A 21264-nucleotide genomic window follows, 5' to 3' on the forward strand; every position below is an offset into this window, starting at 1 on the left:
ATTCAAATGACAATCTTTAGAGATCTTCAGAAATGTGAAATTTCTCAGAATGCTAGATACAAATTGTAAAGGCATCATTAATAAAGGTGAAGATAACCCCACAAACATTTTTACTATGGTACATTAACTGTACATTTAGGCTTGTATGCTGGAGTCATTCAGAACAGATAAGCTCAGAGCTGAAGGCCTGAATAACATGGTTTATGACTTTATTAAAATATAAAATTTTCCAAAATTAGGTACAAACTGTGAACCTTAAACACTGTTGCTTACTAAATACATGCTTGCGAAGCTGGTTGACAAGCTTAGCTCTTGTCCAGCATAGAGTATGTTTTTGCTTGAGTTTGCTGGTTTAGCTGGTCTACCAGCATGATCAACCCGAGCAAGCTACACAACCAGTACGACCCAGATTGACCAAGCTTGTCCACCAGCATGATCAAGCTTGTCAACCAGTATAATCCAGCTGGTTGACCAGCATGACCAGCATCACCAAGCTCGTCAACCAGCATGACCAGCAAGACCACACTGGTCATCCAGCATGACAATGCATGACCAAATAAAAATGCAACACACACTATGCTGGTCAACAGCTGGTTAACCAGCTTGCTTATCAGCATAGGGTAAGTCTTCTCATGGATGACCAGTTTTTCAACCACTTTGACCATCAAAGACCAGCTTAAACCATCCGAAACCAGCAACCAGCAAAAGCTGGGTTGTCTGTTCACTGAAAAGAAAATCCAGCATAACCAAAACAAAGCTGTAAAATGGGCCAATTACAAGCCCTTAAACCTGTAACGTAACAGTCTTGAGTTGTTATATTTTTAAACCCACAAAATTTACATAAACTCCACCCACTAGAAGAAGCTTTTCGAAGTTAAATGTAATATGCAAGCGAGGGCTAAAGGGCTAAAATCTAATACTAGGCTGACTGGAGGAAGTGTTGCTGTGGGTATCGCCACATGGAAAACAGGGGAAGTGGTTAGATGACTGGGTGCTAGGCTTAAAGCTAGCCCAGTAAACTGGCTACAATCTCCCCAGCCAGCTAACCACATGCTGTGTTAAGATGACTAGGCTAGGCTTGGCTAGGCTATACAGCTCCATTGAACCACAGTGATGTAAACTAGCCAATAAAAGCAAAGCTCTTGATTTTCCTCAATGAGCCTACCATGTAATACAAAAATCAACGAGTTGCGATATGAGGTAATATAACAGGGTTGTAAATAGGCTTGTTAAACTGAATCCCACAATCAAAGTCACACATTTGCAATTTATTCATCATATAAATAAACAATATATACATTCTGGGACACCTTTTAAAGCCAGATAAAACTGATGGATTCAAGAGATCAGGGTCATATAGAGAACATGTTGTCACAGCAGGTACAGCCAGTGCGTTCCTGTGGGCTGATCTGTGAGGTCTTAAGGAAGTTACTTGATAATTGGTCCACTAAGGTTCTATAGGGGCATTTCAAAATGAGTTCAAATCAAGTCTACATTATATTTAAGGCATTTAGCAGATGCTCTTATCCAGAGCAACATACAAAAGTGCTTTGCTATTTACCCAAGAAAATAACTACCCTCAGCTAGTTTGAATAGGCTAAACATTCAAAGATCCTCTAATCTTAGACTCTACTAAACACAAGTCAGTAAGGAGACCACTCTGCTATTCACCCAAGTATTCTCAGAAGAGGAGGGTCTTCAGTCTGTGTTTGAAGAAAGCGAGTGTTGGACTCTGTTGTTCGGACACCCAGGGGAAGCTCGTTCCACCACTTTGGTGCAGGACAGAAAAAAGCCTGGACACTTGTCTTCCGCGGATTTTGAGGGAAGGCAAGTCTAAATGACACTGGACACCAGTGCAGGACAGATGTGATGAGATTCCCATCTCAGCTGAAAACCTACCTAGCTTCTGATCATCTGCCAAAGGGGTCACCTTTAGAGTTACTTTGTTTAGGACTCTGTGAGTGGGCACTAGGTCTGATATATATGGTCCAGGTAGATGAAGCAACTGACTGAACCTTTTCTTTGCATATATATTACCTGGTTATCTGGACTTTAAGTGTCCAGATAAGGCTTGGTTTGACCCAGAATCTATTTGTTCACTCTCAAGTCTCAAGTCTTTGGCAGCACCAGAGGCTGTTGAATCTCACTTAAGAGCTACACTTTTATAAATAAAGGTATTTTACATGGTTCATTGAGCAATGCCATAGAAGAACCATTTTTTGGATCCATAAAGACTGAGGTTCTTCTTTAAAAGGTGCTTCTACACACATCTTCTTTGTCATTGCTTAAAGAAGAACCATTAGAAGTACCTTTATTTTTTAATTATGAGTGTCCTGATCAAGTGCTTTTGCACCTCGATCCGATCACTGTACCCTAATACTGACTGTTGGACGATACAGATCCGATCTCTTTCATCTTGCCACCTGCTGCTCTGAACAGCGTTCATTTGTGAGCTTATTTCAATGAACACAACAAAAAGAGCCTTATTTAAACTGATAAGTGCACTGACGTTACCAGTTAGCCGCCAAAACATGGCTTCTAATTCTAGCTCTCCATTCCACCTTAAATAGTGCAGCAGTCACTGTGTACACTTCAACAGAAAAACAGAACTACTGCATCATTTAAGGTGGAACAGAAAGTTCGAGTAAGAGGACAATTTCAGCCATGGTTTGGCTGCTAACTGGCAATGTCAGCTTATCAGTTCTAGGGCTAATTTAGGACAGTTTTCCAGTTCCTCCGCCAAACCAAAACAAGCCAAGCCAAGCCAACCATGTTCACCATTTGTGTTAGACACAGATGGAACCTGGCCTCTGCCTTGAACCCATCCATGCACACCACACACTAGTGAGCACACACACACATTAATACAGTAAGCACATGTTCCCAGAACGGTGGGCAGCCATCGCTGCTACGGCCAGAAAGCAAAGAAGGTTAAGGACCTTGCTGAAGGACCCAACAATGGCAGCTTGCTGAACCCGGGTATGGAATCCACACGTCTGTCAGTCAATAGCCCAGGGCTCTAAGCAGGATCGGGAGTGGTTCAGGTATCGGCTTTTAAAGAAAACATACCTGAATCGGCCCACCATTTCGGATCACATGACTGGACATGTGTATATTTAATAGGCTCAAATGCAGTGAAGAAGAAAGGATCATGTCAGTGGTTTCCTGCCGTCCTCTTCATTTTACAAAGCAGAGTTTCGTTTCTAAAAGCCTTGTACACAGTTTTAGTTCATAAAGCTCTGATTTAAAATTCAACAGCTCTCTCTCTTTCTCTCTCATACATAAACATTCTCTCTCTCTCTCTCTCTCTCTCTCTCTCTCTCTCTCTTTCTCAAATCCATCCATCACCTGCTGTCACAAAATGCTGACTGGATAGTTTTGCCATTCTTCTCCTCGTACACATTCCCTCACATCCACTCTTAAAGGATTTTTTTTAACTCTTATGCAGGAATAATCGGGCCCTCTAAAGCCCACTCTGCTGTAAAGGTTTTGGCGTATGAACAGAGCAACACACTTCTCAGGGCTTTTAGTGCAGAACAGCATTAGCTGTGCACACGTCTGCCCTAATGCCCGGCTTTTACAGGAGGGTAGTGCACGTTTCTGTGTGCTGACGGACAATTTATCAGTCCTGCTCTGACCACCATGATAGAAACAGTTTCAGTTTATGCAACTTTTGCAAGTACACTATGTGTCCAAATGTTTGGGGACACCCCTACTAATAAATGTATTCAGCTACTTTAAGTTGAACCTATTGCTGACACTGATGTGCAAATGCACCTACACACACAGTTTGTCTAGACCCTGTTGAGAAGTATTGCCAATAGAATAGGACTCTCTGCAGCAGATAAATATGAACCTACTGGCAACATGCTGCCTAATGCCAGGTGTGGGCTAGAGGGGTATTAAGACTTCCAGCAGTGAGCTGCGAAGCAGTGGAGGAACTGTGTTCTTTGGAATGATGGTTGGTGCTGCATCTAGTACTTTTGATGAGTACCTTCATCCAACATCCTGACCTCACTAACACTCTTGTCACTGTATGCAATCAAATCCTCACAGCAATGCTCCATAATCTAGTAGAAAGCCTTATTTCCTGACAATATAGGTAGTTACTCCAACAAGATAATCTCTTTAATGCCCTGGATTTCAGAAGAAACAAGGAATGATTAGGAGTCCCAATACTTTTGTCCATATCGTGTCCAGCTGTGAAGGCTACAGGTGGTAGAAAACAGTGGTTTATTTTGTGTGGTTTTTAAACCCTGACCACTAGATGGCAATGTTGTACTCAGTGTTCAGATCCCACTGATCTGATTGGACAAACACTAAACTTTACTTTACCCAGATTTTATGCAAATTGTGGGCTCTGAGTGAGTTTGTACATGTGTTGTTACTGAGTCCCAGCTGGGCTTCACAAATGGGCCCTATAGTTACAGGCCACCCTAATCTCACATGGGACCCATCTAGGCTCTATGTGCAGTGTACAACCCAGATGGGGCCCATGTTTAACCCCTCCATGTCCCATCACTGACCCTGGAAGGGGGGCGTCCATATGTAGGGCCAATATGGAACCCATAGAAAAAATAATTCTGGTTGCCAGTTGGGCTAACCACACAGGCCCACATGAGGGGAACGGTAACTGCTAATTCTGTAGCATCAGCGTACAGATGACTGTGTCGGCTATCATTGCACATTTATATTTACGCCATTTAGCAGACGCTCTTATCCAGAGCGACTTACAAAAGTGCTTTGCTGTTTACTTAAGAAAAACCTCAGCTAGTTTGAATAGACTAATAATTCAAAGATCCTCTAAGTTTAGACTCTACTAAATACAAGTCAGTATGGAGACAATAATACTCTACTCTTCACCCAAGTATTCTCTGAAGAGGAGGGTCTTCAGTCTGGGTTTGAAGACAGCGAGCGTTGGACTCTGCCGTTCAGACACCCAGGGGAAGCTCGTTCCACCACTTTGGTGCAGGACAGAAAAAAGCCTGGACGCTTGTCTTCCGTGGATCTTGAGGGATGGCGGGTCGAGCCGAGCCGTACTTAAAGCTCGAAGGGCTCTTGGTACAGATCGGCTTTTGACCATTGCCATCAAGTACAGAGGGGCTGGTCCAGTCTTGGCTTTGTAGGCCAGAGTCAGGGTTTTGAATCTGATGCGGGAAGCAGCTACAGGAAGCCAGTGAAGAGAGAACGCAGCAGTGGAGAGACATGGCTGAATTTAGGAACAGACGACCCGTGCCGCTGCATTCTGGACTAAATGCAGGGGCCTGATGGTGCGCAGAGGGAGACCAGCCAGAAGAGAGTTGCAGTAGTCAAGTTCTGAAGTGACAAGAGACTGAATAAGCACCTGAATGGCCTCTCTAGAGAGGAAGGGTTGAATTCTCCTGATGTTGTACAGGAGAAATCTGCATGACCGAGTTACACACAATGTTATGTGGGACTGGGAGGAACATCCTACCCACCCAGAGAAAGAGAGCACAGTTATGCTCTTTGGGACTCCTGGACACGGATGGATGTGGCATCACGTGGGATCAAACTAGAGATCTCAAAAGTTCAAGTATTTAAGAGAATCATTAATAAACATAGTTCACCAATAAAGTCAGGATGATCTTGGATGTGAGGCCAAATTGCTCTGAAAAGTCTCTTCTGAAATAAAAGGCGCTCTGGAAATCAGCTCTGTTCATCATTCTGGACACATCTAACCTTTGTTGATTCACTTATTTATTTACTTACTTTGTTGTAAAGTTATCCAGGACATGATTTCCGATGTTTATCTGCAACTGCACTGCCTAAATATAATTAAACCCTCATTCTTGCCTTTTAAGCATAGATTAAAAACAACAGGAAGACAGGAAGAGACAAGAACAGATGAAAGCCAAAACAAACAGGGCTCCTACCTGGAATTGCTGGTGGTGTTTTTAGATATTTGCCGTTGAAATGCTGAATCACAACCTCACACTTCTCTGTAGACTCCATCCTGAAAGAAAGTGATAGACCATCATAAAACAGAGAAAGGTGGGTGTAAAGACCAGCTGAAAGTAGCTTTAAATAAATATAAGATGCACAAAATCCCAGCAATGCCATAAAAGAAACAATAGATGAAGTGTAAATATATATATATATATATATATATATATATATATATATATATATATATATATATATATGGGTTGCTAATAATGACGTATTATTATTATAAATAATTAGTAGTTAGTAGGGCATCATGCTGCAAATGTGAGGCATAGCCAGACACCAGCTTCTGAAGGTTTTTGTAGCCCTGTTCTCATGGACACTGGCCTCCAGTTCACTAATATTCTTGGGATTTTTGCTACAACCCACTTCAACCCCCACCCCCCATCCTTTTTCTCCAGGACTTCTTCTGAAAACAAGCCTTGGTGGACAGTTACCATGAAGTATGCTTGGGATCATTGTCCTGTTGCAAGGCCCAATGACGCCCAAGTTTTAGCTTCCTTATAGAAGGCATGAGTTTTTCTCCTAGGATTTCCTGATACTTGATACTTGATACGTCCAGTTCTTCAGAGGAAGCAAAGTAGACCCAGAGCATCACTGAGACATAGCCATGCTTCACTGTAGGCAGGGGGTTCTTTTCAGCTTATGCTTAATTTTTCTTCCTTCTCCAGACATAGTGCCCAAAAAGGTCCAGTTCTGTTTTTATCACTCCATGGACGCACATCGAGAAGTGATGTAAGAAAACTTTTGGGGAACTTTTCAGGCCTATAGATAATTCAGTTACATGAAAGATCTCATCTCTGGAAGGCCTAAATAGCACCCCACTCCTCCACTGTTAGCTCTAACTGTGTGTGTGTGTGTCAGCTGGTGTTGTCAGGTATAATTAACTATGTCCTGCTGTAATTGTGTCTGATAGCGCTAATGAGAGAAACACAAACATTTAATCCAGTTTACCTCCACACACACATACACACACCTGGGGCATAGCTATGGGGAAGGCTTTGATCATTCAGTGACCGCTATTGCCACGGTAATCCAGAACTACAGTTATTTTGACAAATGCATGAATTGTCTTGGAAAAGCACAATTATGTTTTTCACAGATTTTTCTGCCCTCATTTTTTCCCTAAAAATCCCATTAAGGTTGCAATGCTCCCGACACTGGGAGGGTGAAGACCAACTCATTTCCGACATGTGTGCAGCCAGCCAGCTCCCTTTTTTTCTAAACTGCCACAGATGCAACGCCAACCAATATGCAGGAAGGCGGCGTGTACCAGGCTCTAAAGCATCGGCCAGCAGACGCCAGTGCCGGCCAGCATTGCACTGGAGTGATGTGGGGAGAAAGAGCCATCTACCCACCCTGGAGAGAGCATGGCCAATCATGCTCTCTCGGGGCCCCGAGCTGCAGATGGCTTGCAGCATGACCGGGACTTGAACCAGCGATCTTGGTCATGGTGACAGTGCCTTATTGCTCTGGACCATTTGGGGCCCTCAGAGGTAAAGGATTTTCATGGCATTGTCACCATTTCAGAAAATATCACATGCTGAGTTTACGGCATCACAGTATACTGTATTTCTCAATTCTTCCTCTTGCTGTTGTTGTTCTTCTTATTATAATGATTATTATTCTTTATTGAACCCCTAAAGGAGTAAAAACAGGGTAAACAAACACTTTATGTAAAGTATGTATTTAAAGTTTACATAAAAAGTCTCTCTTTTGAAAAGTTGCACATAGAACTAGTGATTATTTTAATAGTGGATTAATCTGCTGATTATTTTCTCCATTAATTGATTGATTGTTTGGTTTTTAAACTCTGAAAATAATAAGAAATTGGTGGGATTCTCTGTTTGGTTGTATTTCTGTATTTTCCAATACCAGTATTAAGCACATGTATGTATGTAAGTATGTATGTATGATGAGTATGATGCCCATCACTTATCATACCACGGTATACCTAACAACAGTATACCGCTGCAAACCCTAGTCCCCACACTACACCATCTGCCCTGAATACCACCACACCACACCTCACTCTTTCAGATTATGCATGCAAACAAGTCCTGATGAGTCCTGAACGATGGCTCAGATCCTCAAACTGCTTCAACCCTCAGAAAAAGGCAAGAGGAAGAAAAGAATGTAGGCACCCGGTATATCTGTGTGTTTAAAATCTGACCAGTAAAAATAAATTAGCTCAAAAACTCACTTTTTTACAATAAATGTAATTATTAATATATTAAATGTATTATTAATTAATTAATAAAGCCTGTGTTTCCATCTGACTCTCTCCTTTTAGTTAGGCTGTAATAGACAGATCTGCCAGAGTCGTCAGCCATGGCTCATTCACATTCTATGTTCTCCAGAAACCCGAACAGGACTAATTCCTTCTCCTTACCTTTTTCAGCGTTAATGACCGGCCACCTGTCCGGCCTGACACTGATGAAAGACGGACCATCAGGGTCTCCTTCACCCATGGATGTTTGACTGTTGGGTTCTCCTGCTACTAGTTGTCAACACTCCGTTACCAAACTACACTGAAGATTACATAGATTCAGGCTGTTTGCTACTACTATTATTATTATTATTATTATTATTATTGTTGTTATTAATAATAATAATACTACTAATAATAATCACCATTACTTTCATTATTCTAACCATCTCTACTGTCGACTGTGTCAGTTCACCTGAGCAGAAGAACAGTCTCATGACGTGTACGATGACTTGAGCCAAAAAAAGTCTTGGTTCCTCCCAAAGTTTCTTCCTCCACATTGACCACTGTGTGAATAAGCATAAGGGATGTTCTGAGGGCCTGTCAGGTGTGTTTTTACCTGGCAAATCCCACTCCTCGACTGACCCCGTTAGCGTCCCGCAGGATCCGTGTCGAGATCACATGACCAAATGGCTTCAGCATGCCCTCTAAATCCTGCTCGTCCATACTGACTGGCAGATTGGAGATGTAGAGGTTAGTGGGGTCCTGCTCCTGCTGCTGCAGAGAGAGAGAGAGAGAGAGAGAGAGAGAGAGAGAGAGAGAGAGAGAGCGGGAGAGAGAAAGACCTTTTTACATTAGTTAAGTTTAAGCCTCAGTATTTTAGCAGTTAGCAGCTTTAAAGAGGCTCAGCTCCTCTGATATTACTTTATAAAGAAGAGGAGAAGAGTAGTGAGGAGAGCAGCGGAAAGGAGAGCACAAGAGATGAGAGAAGAAAACAGGAGAACAGAAGAGAAGAGAAGAGAAGAAAGGTGAGGAGAACAGAGGAGAAGAGAACAGAGGAGAGGAAAAGAGAGGAGAAGAGAGGAAAGGAGAGGAGAGGAAAAGAAAAGAGAAGGAGAGGAAAACAGAAGAAAGGAAAGGAGAAGAGAAGAGAAGATAGGAGATGAGAACAGAAGAGGGGAGAAGAGAGGAGAAGAGAAGAGAGACGAGAGGAGAGGAGAGGAGAAGAAAAGAGAGAGGAGAAGAGAAGAGAGACGAGAGGAGAGGAGAAGAAAAGAGAGAGGAGAAGAGAAGAGAGATGAGAGGAGAGGAGAAGAGAAGAGAAGAGAGGAGAAGAGAGGAGAGGAGAATAGAACAGGAGAGAAGAGTGGAGAAGAGAAGAAGAGAACAGAGGAGAGGAGAAGAGAAAAGAAAAGAAAAGAAGAGAAGAGAACAGAAGAGAAGAGAGAAGAACTGAAGAGAGGAGAGGAGAAGGGAATAGAAGAGATGAGGAGAGAAGAGAGGTGATGTGAGGAGAAGAGAGGAGAAGAGAGGAGAGCAGAAAAGAGTAAATGAAAGGAGACAAGATGAGAAGATAGATGATAAGAGAAGAGAAGAGATGAGACGAGACAAGACAAGACAAGAATAGAAGAGAGGAGAAGAGAAGATGGGACGAGGAGAGAAGAGACAAGAAGAGGAGAGAAGACAGGAGAAGCGACGTCTCTGGATCAATACATGGACTTTCCATGCTTTAACACACACACACACTCACACACCTCAAAGCCTCCAGCTGTACGTGAAGCACATTCTTCCACACAGGAGAACAGCTCAAACACACACCACTGCACACCTCCCTCAGGGAGCACCATGCTGAGGTAACCACGGAGATACAAGGAGATACAGAGATCCACAGTGATAAGCAGTTACCATGGTAGTGTATGTCACCGCAGCAACAGCAGCCCTCCACCCAGTCTCAAACATGCCTAACCAGCAGCACTCACAGGGAGAGACAGTAAATACAGTAGAGCTGGAGCTGAATGGAAGAATATTGAATATGAGCACATTATTGGGAATAGATGCATCTTCCTTTGATATGTCCCACCCACTGCTCCACAGTTTACAATTTCACACCTAACCAATCAGACATGACGAAGGTACACATTCCAGACTGTAATTTAAGGGCATTTGCATACTTTTTTATTGCTTCCCCGTGTTGAAATTACACAGCTCCCCTCATTTCAGGGCTCCATAATGTGCTTATTGCAGATCTCTTGCATTCAGTACTGGAATTCAGTAATGTGCAGTATCTTCTCTGGTGATGCTTTGTAAAGCCTCTAATGCTGCCTTCTTCAGCTCTTGCTTGTCTCGGGACCTTGTTCCCTTACATTTTTTTTCCTACAGGATATGGAACACATGCTCAGCTGGATTTGAATCAGGTGACTGGAAAGAATTCTCCATTTTTACTTTGAAAAACAGCTGTTTTACCTTGGCAGTAGGTTTGGGATCATTGGAGGCATCTACTGGAACTTGAGCAGATCAGATGTTCCTATCCGCCTCAGAATTCACTGTGCTTTGTTCCATTATCACTGAGGATAAGCATCAGTACCTGTGGCAGCCCTACATGCCCAAGCCATGACACCCCCGCCACCATGTTTCACAGATGAGGGTGGTATGCTTTGGATCAGGGGTAGTCCACACTTTGCTCTTGCCTTCACTCAGGTTTAATCTTGGTGTCATCTGTCCACAAGACCTTCAGTTTATAGGAATGCATCTGACTGTGTAACCTCTGTTTTTCTTCTGCTATAAGCAGTGGAGGTCTTCCTTGTCCCTTTGTGATTAATAAGCTCACTAGAGCCTTCTTTCTCCTTAATGATGTTCCACACAGTTGAATTTGGTAATCCCAAGGTTTGACGGATGTCTCCAGTGGGTTTATTCTTCATTTACAGTCTTATGACAGCTTCTTTGACTTTCATCGGCACAGCTCTTGTCCTTCTGTTGAACAACCACATGTACAGGCTCCAAAAGTGATTGAAAGCATAGAAGCAAGCCTCTGTATCTTATGCCTGCACTAACGAAGCAAAGGCACACAGTGAAATATGCTGGCAGAGCTGACTAGCCTACGGATCCACATGGCTACCAGATCAGCAGAATCTAGGACAGGAGGTTTCAGTAAAGTATTTGGACGCAGCCGTCCGTCAGTGGTTCGCTGAAGTAGCCTGACCTAAAAACACTGCCTCACTAAGCTCCACAATAAAGCCATATTTCTATACAAACAGACCCCAGTGCACAAAAGGGTTCACACACATCTGCTGTTAGTCCCATATTTCCTGACTGAGACACCATTTCAACCCTTGTCACTTCCCTGCAGAGCCCCCCACTCCATGTAGCCCATGTAGACCACCATACAACTACAGCGTTCAACTGACTTACAGCTGATAGATGTGTGTGTGGCTTAAAGAATCATGCTTGGCTATTCCTTCACACACCAATGCTTTGCTAAGTGTCTGATTTAAAGACATGCATTGACACACACACACACACACACACACACACACACACACACACACACAAGCGAATAAATATCCTCAGATTTTTTGAGAGACACTGAGAGTGTGCGCGCAAGAGAGAGAGTGAGGGAGATGGAGAATGGAGAAAGAGAGGGTCATGGTCTCTTCTGTCAGTTTAATATCCCTTAACGCCGACCCTCACACACACGCTTCACTGCTACTGTGTAAATCACACAGTAATTTAAGCCTGTGTGTATGTGTGTGTGTGTGTTCATTCACACACCAGTGCTTTCCTAAGTGTCTGGTTTGAAGCCTCTGTGGTGGCACACACACACACACACTCATAAATATCCTCTAATTCTCTGAGAGAGAGAGAGAGAGAGAGAGAGAGAGAGAGAGAGAGAGAGAGAGGTGAGATACAGAAAGACAGAGAGAGAGAGAGAGAGAGAGAGAGAGAGAGAGGGAGCGAGAGAGAGAGTAACACCATGGCTTCACCGTTACTGTAATACTTACTGTTATTATTATATTTTATCTCATTATAGGTGTTTTACACAGACGAAGGCTTTCTACTAGAGGAGCATTGTTGTAAGGATTTGATTGCATTCAGCGACAACAGCATTTGTGCTGTCAGGGTGTTGGATGACCACTACTCCACCTCATCCATAACTCATCCCAAAAGTATTAGATGGAGCACCATCCATCATTCCAGAGAACAGAGTTCCACTGCTCCACAGCTCAATGCTGGCGGGCTTTATACCCCTCTAGACCACACCAGGCATTAGGAATGGTGCCAATAGGTTCTACTGTAAACAAGCTCTGTGTGTGCATTTGCACATATGTGTCAGTAGTCTATATACAGTGTATTTATATATACAACCCCCCATTTCCTCAAATTAATGCTGATCTAAGGGTCAATGTGAATTTATCAGCCTTCTCCACCGCTCTCTCTCCCTCTCTCTCTCACCCCCTCACGCTCTCTCTCATATTCTCCACATTAAAGATTAATCTGGTGCTCACAGCAGTAATCCATTATTAACTGGTGGGGAACGCCCGGCTTTTCCTGTCTCCAAACACAACAAGCTTACTTATCAAACACACGTCTCACTCTCATGTCTCAACATATACATCATACCCCCCCACACACACACATTTCTGACCTGCACCTATATGCAGCACCCTTATACAGCACTCTTATACAGCACCCATATACATTCCACATATACATCACCCTTATGCAGCAACCATACAGATCCCTCATATACATCACCCTTAAACAGAACCCATACAGATCCCTCATATACATCACCCTCAAACAGCACCCATATAGATTCCTCAAATACATCACCCTCAAACAGCACCCATATAGATTCCTCAAATATATCACCCTCAAACAGCACCCATACAGATCCCTCATATACATCACCCTTAAACAGCACCCATACCGATCCCTCATATACATCACCCTCAAACAGCACCCATATAGATTCCTCATATACATCACCCTTAAACAGCACCCATACAGATCCCTCATATACATCACCCTCAAACAGCACCCATATAGATTCCTCAAATATATCACCCTTATTCAGCACCCATACAGATCCCTCATATACATCACCTTTATACAGAACCCATTCAGATCCCTCATATACATCAACCTAAAACAGCACCCATTTAGATCCCTTATATACATCACCCTAAAACAGCACCCATACAGATCCCTCATATACATCACCCTCAAACAGCACCCATATAGATTCCTCAAATATATCACCCTTATTCAGCACCCATACAGATCCCTCATATACATCACCTTTATACAGAACCCATTCAGATCCCTCATATACATCACCCTAAAACAGCACCCATACAGATCCCTCATATACATCACCCTAAAACAGCACCCATATACATCCCTTATATACATCACCCTTAAACAGTACTCATATAGATTCCTTGAATATATCACCCTTATGCAGCACCCATATAGATCCCTTATATACATCACCCTTAAACAGTACTCATATAGATTCCTTGAATATATCACCCTTATGCAGCACCCATATAGATGCCTCATATACATCACCCTTAAACAGTACTCATATAGATTCCTCAAATATATCACCCTTATGCAGCACCCATATACATCCCTTATATACATCACCCTTAAACAGTACCCATATAGATCCCTCATATACATCACCATTAAACAGCACCCATATACATCCCTTACATACATCACCCTTAAACAGAACCCATACAGATCCCTCATATACATCACCCTCAAACAGCACCCATATAGATTCCTCAAATATATCACCCTTATGCAGCACCCATATAGATCCCTCATATACATCACCCTTAAACAGCACCCATATAGATCCCTCATTCACATCACCCTTAAACAGCACCCATATAGATTCCTCAAATATATCACCCTTATTCAGCACCCATACAGATCCCTCATATACATCACCCCTAAACAGCACCCATATAGATCCCTCATACACATCACCCCTAAACAGCACCCATATAGATCCCTCATACACATCACCCCTAAACAGCACCCATATAGATCCCTCATACACATCACCCTTGAACAGCGCCCATACAGATCCCTCATACACATCACCCCTAAACAGAACCCACATATGAGGGATGTATACTGGTGCTGTATTATGGTGATGTATATTAGGGATGTATTTTACAGTACCTGTATCCAGCACCCATATACAGAACCCATATACAGGTGTCATTTATATCCCCCTTATTTAGCACCCACACATGAGGGATATATATCGGTGTTTCATTTGGGTGATGTAAATGAGGGATGTATGCAGCACCTGTATACATCACGCTTAAACATCACTATTACACAGCGCCTGTATACATCTCTCATATATATATATATATATATATATATATATATATATTACTCTTCTTTAGCACCCGCATATATCCCTCATATTCATCACTCTTATACAGCACCTACATATATCCCTCATATAAAGCACCCTTATACATTCCTCATATAGATCACCTTTACACAGCACCCCTTTACATCACCCATATACAGCACACTTATTCAGCACCCATATACATCACCCTTATACAGCATTCTTGCACATCACATTTTACAGCAGCTATAAATATCCCTCATATACCTCACAGTACCCCCCTACATCCTGAATTAACCCTTAAAGTCCTCCACACACACACATTCACCCTTAATTAACCCTTACAGTCCTCCACACACGCTTACCCTGAATTAACCCTTAAAGTCCTCCACACACACATTCACCCTATATTAACCCTTAAAGTCCTCCACACACACATTCACCCTGAATTAACCCTTAAAGTCCTCCACACACACATTCACCCTGAATTAACCCTTAAAGTCCTCCACACACACAATCACCCTGAATTAACCCTTACAGTCCTCCACACACATTCACCCTGAATTAACCCTTAAAGTCCTCCACACACACATTCACCCTGAATTAACCCTTAAAGTCCTCCACACACACATTTACCCTAAATTAACCCTTACAGTCCTCCACACACGTTCACCCTGAATTAACCCTTACAGTCCTCCACACACATTCACCCTGAATTAACCCTTAAAGTCCTTCACACACACATTCACCCTGAATTAACCCTTACAGTCCTCCACACACATTCACCCTGAATTAACCCTTAAAGTCCTCCACACACACATTCACCCTGAATAACCCTTAAAGTCCTCCACACACACATTTACCCTAAATTAACCCTTACAGTCCTCCACACACATTCACCCTGAATGAACCCTTAAAGTCCTCCACACACACATTTACCCTAAATTAACCCTTACAGTCCTCCACACACGCTCACCCTGAATCAAACCTGGAAATTTTCCACATTTGAGATGAATTAAACTGGAATACTGGGTTTAATACTGCTGGGAAATCTACAACATCTACAACGTTTCTGCTGAGGCTGCAGCTTCTCAGCTTATTAAAATAATGAATCAGTAGAAGAACAATGGGGAAGGCCTCATAATCTGTGCACAAACACACACACACACACACACACACACACACACACACACACTCCATCTGGATGATTTCCTAAAGAGACCTGCACAGGGAAATTCCTGAATACACTTTGACTGAATTCCAAACACATGTCTGGATGCTAAAAGAAGCTCTCTAACATCATCCTGACTGAAAGAAATCATCACCTGCCACTGTTTAGATGAAACTATCCCGTACAATAAAACAGCAGTGTCTGCTCAACCTGGGCCTGGAGGAGAATTTGTCATAGTCAGTTATTACTGCGAAACCTTTAGCTGCGCGTTGGTGAGTGCTTAGTTAGCGCTGTGTTATTGGCATGGTTTTGCAAAGAATCCCTCTTGGACTGCATTTACATTTACCTTTAAACTGAAGGCAGACTTAACAGACAGACTTCTCCAGAGCGATTTACAGAAGTGCTTCACTCTTTACTCAGAATATACCCTTAGCTAGTTTATTATAAAGGCTAGGATCCAAAAGAGACCTCTACACTACTATTAAATACAGAAGTCAGTATGAAGAGAATAATGCTCAGTACTACACTACACTTAGTACTTCTGGAAAAGGGTGAGTCTTCAGTCTGCATTTGAAGCGAGGCAACGAGCGACTCTAACGTTCAGACACCCAGGGGAAGCTCGTCCCACCACTTCTGTGCCAGGACAGCCTTTTTTTCCTACACCAAACAGAGTCAGTCAGTCAAGACATATTTTTGGTGTCCACTTTTTGCTTCTCTAGTTAAATGCTAGTGCTAGCCGGCTAACTATGCTATCAAACATTTGAATTGTCACCCAACATCTGATTAAATCTGTATCTGATTTGAACAGGTTTCAATATGTTTTGAGGACGTATTTATGGAAACAGTGGTGACTGTTGTCTTCTAGTGTTTGTAAGCCTCCAGTGCTAAACTTAGGAAGAAAGCCGTGCCAGTAAACATGCCCCGATTGATCAATTACAACACATGTAATTTGATTTTTCTGCTAAATCATTTCTTTTAGGAGTTATTAAACATGTAGTTACGATAATAATCATGATTGGATACTAATTCTTTACATTTTAGTTGACAGAAGTTGATTTGAATTTATAGCAATATGATGGCAACACTTCACTACATACTGCAATTTTCGTTTAGCTGCAGTTTCTATTCTGCATCAATAAAATGCTATCTTGTCTTATCTAAATTGATTATTGATGAAAAAACAATTATCAATGAATGGTAAAGTGCCGATGATAAATACACAAATGCAATATTTACATTTACATTTACGGCATTTAGCAGACGCTCTTATTCAGAGCGACTTACAAAAGTGCTTCACTGTTTACTCGAGAAAAACCTCAGCTAGTCTTAACAGATTAAAATTCTAAGTTTAGACTTTACTAAACACAAGTCAAAAAGGGTCGAAGTTTGAAGTGACGAGAGACTGAACGAGCAACTGGGCAGCCTTTCTATAGAGGAAGGGTCAAATTCTCCGGATGTTGTACAGGAGAAATCTGCAGGGCCGATTTACGTTTGCAACATGACTTGAGAACGATAACTGATCATCCATGACTACACCAAGGCTTTGTTTTAATTTTAATTAATGTTCATCAGTTTAGAATTATTGTTAAAATTATTATTGTAAACTTCAAAAGTTTATAATCAACATTAAAAGGCTTAATGAACTAAACATAGTTAAGTGTAGTGTAGTTTAGTAGTCAAGATATTTCTATTCGAATGTTTTGAATTAATATTAAGAAGGTTAGAAAATGTATTTATGCTATAAATGTTTATTTTAAAGTATAGAAGTAATATTGAAAAGTTTAGAATCAAATTTGAATCAATTTGAAATGTTTTTAGTATTAAATTCAATATTAAATATTACTATTAAATCAAATCACATGTATTGTCACATCACATTACACAGGTGTACAGGTGAGGGAGCAACTAAGGTGCATAGTCTCTCACAGTACTAAAAATACAAATATACAAATATATACAAAATAAAAACATCTACACATTAACGTACACTATACTCCTTACTTCTGAAATATAGAGAACTTTTATTTAAATCACATGTGAGATTTTGTACATCAAATAAATAGATATTACATTATAAAGGGTCATCTGAATGATTCTGAATGATGGTTTGTAAACTGAAGTGACCTTGCAGCAGAAAAGAGGAAAATTCTGGATATTCCAGCCCTTCATTCCTGGGTTTCATCCCTTCTCTGATAGGAGCTTTTGTTCTGGACTCTGATGAGCCAATTAATTAAGCACACACTGATTAATGCTTTCCTAATCACAGAGAGAGTCATTAATACGCTCTGCTGTTCAGAGTGAGCACTTGAAAAAGGCAGGCATAAAACCATTCATTACTGAAAACACACACACACACACACACACACACATACAGATCATCGATGTGGTTTCATGCTGAGGGGAAAATTCTAGTGTTCCAGCCTTCAGACATGGAAAAAAGCTGAAAAGACGTGCAATCATTCAATTTGGCGTTCATTAAGGATCCAGTGCTGAGGAATCAGATTAGTGATGGATGTATGATGTTGAGGATATGATTATGGCTTGATTGCCTGCGAGCACAACGCTTGCGGCCTCGGACAGGTACAGCGAAGGAGGGTCTCCGCGCTAAACACTAAGAGTCATGAACGCTAAGCCCTAGCACTCACAGTGCATGTAATTCAGCATTAGCTGATTAGCTGAGGAGCTCATAAATAGTAGATGTCATGAAGAAGATGAAAAACTCCCACCAGCTCAAATATTAACTCTCCCCAACCCATGCGGCTCTAAACCTAATTATCTCCGCCTCTGAGCTTACCATTAAAGGATCGAGCGAGGGAAGAGAAACAGCGCTTTCTGACATTGATCCATTGACACAGTCCTGATATGCTAATCTCAAATGACACAAATGCCACTAAACAAGGTGGAGTGAATAATTAGGAGTGCTTAATGTTTTGGTGGTTGGTGGGAGGCCTGGGGTTGTTTGCTCCATTTGTGTGAATTTCTCATTTTTGTAATGTTCTCCATGTTGCTGGTTGAGACGAGGCCCTGGTTCCTCTTGGATAACTAACGCTATTAGCAGGATAATGCTGAAATAAGCTAGCCTGAGCAACTCCTACAGAATATGGACTATAAACGAATGAAGCAGATTTGAGGTTGTAGCTGCTTCCCGCATCAGATTCAGAACCCTGACTCTGGTCTACAAAGCCAAGAAAGGACCAGCCCCTCCATACTTGATGGCAATGGTCAAAAGCCGATCTGCACCAAGAGCCCTTCCAGCTTCAAGTACGGCTCGGCTCGAACTGCCATCCCTCAAAATCCATGGAAGAAAAGCGTCTAGGCTTTTTCTGTCCTGCACCAAAGTGGTGGAACGAGCTTCCCCTGGGTGTCCAAACGGCAGAGTCCAACACTTGCTGTCTTCAAACCCAGACTGAAGACCCTCCTCTTCTGAGAGTACTTGGGCGAATAGCAGAGTGGTCTCCTTATTAACTTGTGTTTAGTAGAGTCTAAACTTAGAGGATTCTTAAATTATTAGTCTATTTCACTTTAGGAGGTTCTTCAGTGTGAAACTATGAAGAAGGTGCTTATGGTGCTTTGATGAACCTTCAAGAAAAGATTTTTAGTAGAAGCCCCATATCCTCCATAGTTTTAAACAGTCATCAAGGAACTTACATTTTAACAGTGACGGGTGTCTATTTGGGAAATGTTGGATCTGTACGGCTATGTTAACATTACAAGCATCATCAATCAATTCCGATTCTTGTGCACAGATCAGATTTTGCTCTTGATGGATCACATTATATATAATATATAAATGTAAGGAATCCGTCCCTGAAAAGGCAAGCATGCACATATTGGTATGTTTATGCATGTGATCTTCACAAAGACATTATTAATGAGGAGATGTGTCACTGGTTAAAATACTGGTGCTTGTAACGCTCAATATGTTTTCTTTTTTCTTTTTGAGCCAAACATTACAAATCTGTGAGGTGTTTATCAGATTCTCAGTCAGTGATTTGAAATCTGGTTTTGAAACAGTAATCTGACTTTCAGTTTCTGGTAGTTTGGTCTTTCCTCATTCATAGAGATCAGAGCCTAGTCTTATGTGACTGGAAATAACTGCCTGGCAGCATTGCAAAGATGGCTGCAGAGTCAACATACTTTGCTATAAGGACTTACGTGGCCAACAGCACTGAGCGCATGTGCATAGACAAAAAAACGCAAAATCCGATCTCACTGTTCATATCCTTGTGTATATCCATGCTCACGAATCATATACATGTCAGATCTAGGACCACATATGAAAGTGTCTCATCTGATTTGGTAAGATTTGAGAAGGAACAAAAATATATAGAATATATATTACACTGTTTTATTGGCCTAATTTCTTCTGATTGCTTCAGTTTTTGCACAATTGCCTTAATTGTTTTACGACATCATTTAGTCTAAGACAAATCCATATTGTTTACAGTTTTAAATAAGCATTCTGTTTATTGAAGAAACATTAAACCAACTACAACTGGCCACATGTGAAATCAACTAATTAACCAAATGTAGTTGATAATTAAGGAGTAAATGAAACTCCATCTAAACACCACTTAATTAAAACCGTTCCAGCAACATGAAGCAAAGCTATAAGGGTTTTAATGAGCAGTAAATCTCTGCCATGATCAAAATAATTTCCAGAAGAGATGAAAAAGAACATTACTGAAATAATGCATCTCTGTCCGTAAAGGCTTAAAAAGCCAAGGAACTCCTGCAAACCACTTTAAGAACCCTCATATTCAGTTGCAAGAAACATGGAACAGTGGGGAATCTCAAAAGTGGCCAACCCACCAATCTTCTCCAAGACTGCAGTAGCGACTCATCCAGAAATCACGAAGGAACCCAGATAAAATCGAAGCTCCCACTTACACCTGGTCACTTCATGCCTTTTTAGTATCAGGACTATATCTGGATAAGACCAAGCCACATAAACCCAAGAATCGTTCAAATCCCATCACTCGAACCACTTCAGTAGCTGGTCTGGGACACTTCGGAGCCACGTTATAGCAGTGTGAACACATTCATCTCTCCAAGAAGCATTCTGCAACCAAAACCCCTCCCAGTACAACCCAAACACCAGTAGCAACTACTGTGCAATGAGCGAATTTGCCTTTTCCGTCCCACACAGATGCATTTGACTACCGAGTGTAAACGCATGTGGCTAAAATCTTATCCGGATACAATCCAGATACTAGTCACATAATGTGACCAGGTGTAAAAGGGGTCTAGGGAAATGTAGGCCTTGTGTGCCTACATTACAAAGTCAGGTCATAATTCCACCATTAGAAAGAGACTGGGCTATGGAAGACATCCAGGGTGATAATCACTCAAATCAAAAACAGTGTGCTAACTGGCAAACATGGCAAACAGAAGATGCTGGCTCTGGTATTTGAAAGAAACGGTCCCAGTAAGATCAGTAAGTGGCCGCACTACACCTCACATTGGTCTGCAGCCATTAGCCCAAAAAAGAAAAAGAAGAAGAAGGGATGTTGCCCCCGGTTCTGCTTTTTTTTT

At 41.7% G+C, this 21264-nt stretch overlaps 1 protein-coding gene across 5 annotated transcripts in view; it reads right to left on the reverse strand.

Moving 5' to 3' along the window:
• LOC140550319 (RNA-binding motif, single-stranded-interacting protein 3-like) overlaps window positions 1-21264 on the reverse strand; it is a 121108-nt gene that overhangs the window by 33187 nt on the left and 66657 nt on the right. For 4 of the 5 annotated variants that reach the window (XM_072674246.1, XM_072674248.1, XM_072674249.1 and 1 more), the window contains exons 5-6: window positions 8796-8953; window positions 5895-5974 (exon numbers count right to left, since the gene is read on the reverse strand). In XM_072674246.1, the coding sequence (XP_072530347.1) occupies window positions 5895-5974; window positions 8796-8953 (238 nt within the window). The remainder of the gene's footprint in view (window positions 1-5894; window positions 5975-8795; window positions 8954-21264) is intronic. The other variant, XM_072674247.1, reaches the window with a different exon arrangement.

Source organism: Salminus brasiliensis, chromosome 2 (assembly GCF_030463535.1).
Source record: "Salminus brasiliensis chromosome 2, fSalBra1.hap2, whole genome shotgun sequence".
In the NCBI taxonomy this organism is placed as follows: domain Eukaryota; kingdom Metazoa; phylum Chordata; class Actinopteri; order Characiformes; family Bryconidae; genus Salminus; species Salminus brasiliensis.